The sequence below is a fragment of the Austrofundulus limnaeus genome, unplaced genomic scaffold (assembly GCF_001266775.1).
Source record: "Austrofundulus limnaeus strain Quisiro unplaced genomic scaffold, Austrofundulus_limnaeus-1.0 Scaffold628, whole genome shotgun sequence".
Lineage (NCBI taxonomy): Eukaryota > Metazoa > Chordata > Actinopteri > Cyprinodontiformes > Rivulidae > Austrofundulus > Austrofundulus limnaeus.
This window is the reverse complement of record NW_013953030.1, coordinates 69,078-71,340: the sequence shown is the minus strand read 5'-3', so window position 1 is coordinate 71,340 and position 2,263 is coordinate 69,078. Positions and strand designations below refer to the sequence as shown.

Here is a 2,263-nt window from a genome sequence, read left to right as displayed (position 1 = left end):
ATATAATTATATTAATTATTTTAATATTTAATTAATGCAAATTTCAGACTTTTTCATGTTCTGTAAATTGTATTTAAAACAAAGCTGCTGCTGCTGTACATCATTCTGTTTTCATAAACCCCACCCCCAAGGCCAATACTCTAGGGAAACACTTTTTTGAAGATGTTCTTAATAATACAATTGACTGTTAGTAACTCAGTCTAAAATGTTTGCATCTGTTTAATCAGATGTAATATATTATATACCTCTGTATAACAATGTTAATACTTTTGTAGTACAAAGTACAGTACACGTTTTCCTTATTTTATCAAAATTTGAACATTTTTGTTTCGGGCAGGTAACTTTTCATGTCGGGCAGGTAACATTTGTTGTCACCTGCCCGACAGGGCAGGTAAAAAAATAAAATCTTGTTGAACCCTGGCCTACAGTATTTTTACAGTCTTTATTTTACAGTTAAAATAAATGTTTATCAAACAAAGTCTAATGTTACAACTAATCAGGGATCCCTTTAAACACTCAACCATAGGGCTCTGTGACTTCTCATACAGGAAGAATTTAACAAACAAAATGGAAACCAGTAAAAAACTGGTTTATGCAAGTAGGTTAACCTCTTAGTTTTTTCTCAAAATACCATGCTGAAATGTAACTGAGTGTATCTCAGCATTTACAAATTCTACTTAAATAATCTTGATATCAAAATAAAGCTGGGAGATTTCATCAGAAGTTAAGTGTTAAAACAGCTGATATGGTTTTAGAGATATTGAGGATGGAACATAATTTAATTTTTTTTTCACTCTCACCCAACACACACAACATATTTAGGTATCTACTTTGACTTACTTTAAAAATAATGTCAATTTTTCCTTTACAGATTTGCAGTGATGCCATTTTGTACAGTTTGTTTACTTTCCGATTAAACTGCTTGTTGTTTGAACTGTTTGGTGGATGTAAAAATTATTTCCATGAGTTTTTAGCCAAGATTCTTAGGTTTATTTTGATGTCAAACACGTCCAGCTTCAACTGACAGATCTTAAGTTACCAGAAGTTAAAAGAAATAGAAAACGGAAAAAAACAGTTTTGTCCCCGGCTCAAGAGATTAAGTTTCGGAGGTATTTTGGCCACTGCCGCTCCCTGTACCTGGTCAGAACTCAGTGTGACCAATTTGACCTGATTTCTTAATAGTGAGACTAGAAAAAAATTCCAGTCGCACTGGTTCTGACCAGTCAATCATCTGGTTTGTGTCTGGGCTAAAAGTGAGGTAAATAGAACTACTTCCTAAATACCATCAGAATCTTAAATAATGAGTGTTTCTATCACTCCGCTGGACTTTTTGCACCTTTTTGACGTTACTTTACATTTTTCACATCTCATCTGTTGATACTCTTGGTTTTCTCTTATTTATAATTTTTCTTTTCTTTTTTTTTTGTTAGTCTCCTCTGGCATTCCCTGTGGAGGGCAACATAAGAACTTCATAACTCAGAGAAACATGTTTCATTGTGTTCATGACAATAAACACTTTGTCTCATTTATTAAATAAAACTGGGCAAAAAAATAAACAAACAAATTAAAAAAAATCAGAAACTGTGAAAAATTTCAAACACCTTGCAACAATGTCAGTCAAGTAGCAAAAACTTTAAAGTTGTTCTTTTTCAATCTCATTATAAAGTTTAAACTGCTGTAAATAGTTTTTGATGTAAAATGAACAATAAATGAAACAGAAATTATATAAAAAGCATTCGTAAAGCTGATTCGCGAAACAATTTCTTCTTAAAAATACATTCAGACAAGTCTTTCTTAAATAATGTGTAAAAAAAAGTCCATTATTTTAAAGATACTCACTCCTGTTATTGCTCAGGTTCATATATGCAGGAGCAAGTAACAGATTATTTACAGTAACGACTGGCCTGTTGGCTTCAAAAGCTGGACATCAAGATTGTAAAAATTGATTAAGTGGGTCTGATTCATTTATTTATTTAAAATACGACTGTAACTTTTGTTTATTTTAACCTTAAAAACATACGGAGACAGAGCTTGCAGGAACTACTCACCAGGTCAGCATACTTCTTGCAGAGACCTGCAAGCTTTTCCTCTGGAGTGCTCAACGTGTTGAGGGTCTGCATGAGAAGAGTGATCTCTTTACCTAAGGAAAACAAGCGGAGTTGAACAGCAAAAAAAAAAAAAAAAAAAAAGGTTCCGTTAGATAAAAAAAAACAACCAAATTCAGAATTAATTGAATTATTTAAACGTAATCAATATGGAGAGT

At 32.3% G+C, this 2,263-nt stretch overlaps 1 protein-coding gene across 1 annotated transcript in view; it reads right to left on the bottom strand.

Moving 5' to 3' along the window:
- txlna (taxilin alpha) overlaps positions 1 to 2,263 on the bottom strand; it is a gene marked incomplete at its 5' end in the record, with an annotated part of 20,477 nt that overhangs the window by 14,366 nt on the left and 3,848 nt on the right. Inside the window, 1 exon segment of the mRNA XM_014027271.1 lies at positions 2,049 to 2,140. Within this exon segment, the coding sequence (XP_013882725.1) occupies positions 2,049 to 2,140 (92 nt within the window).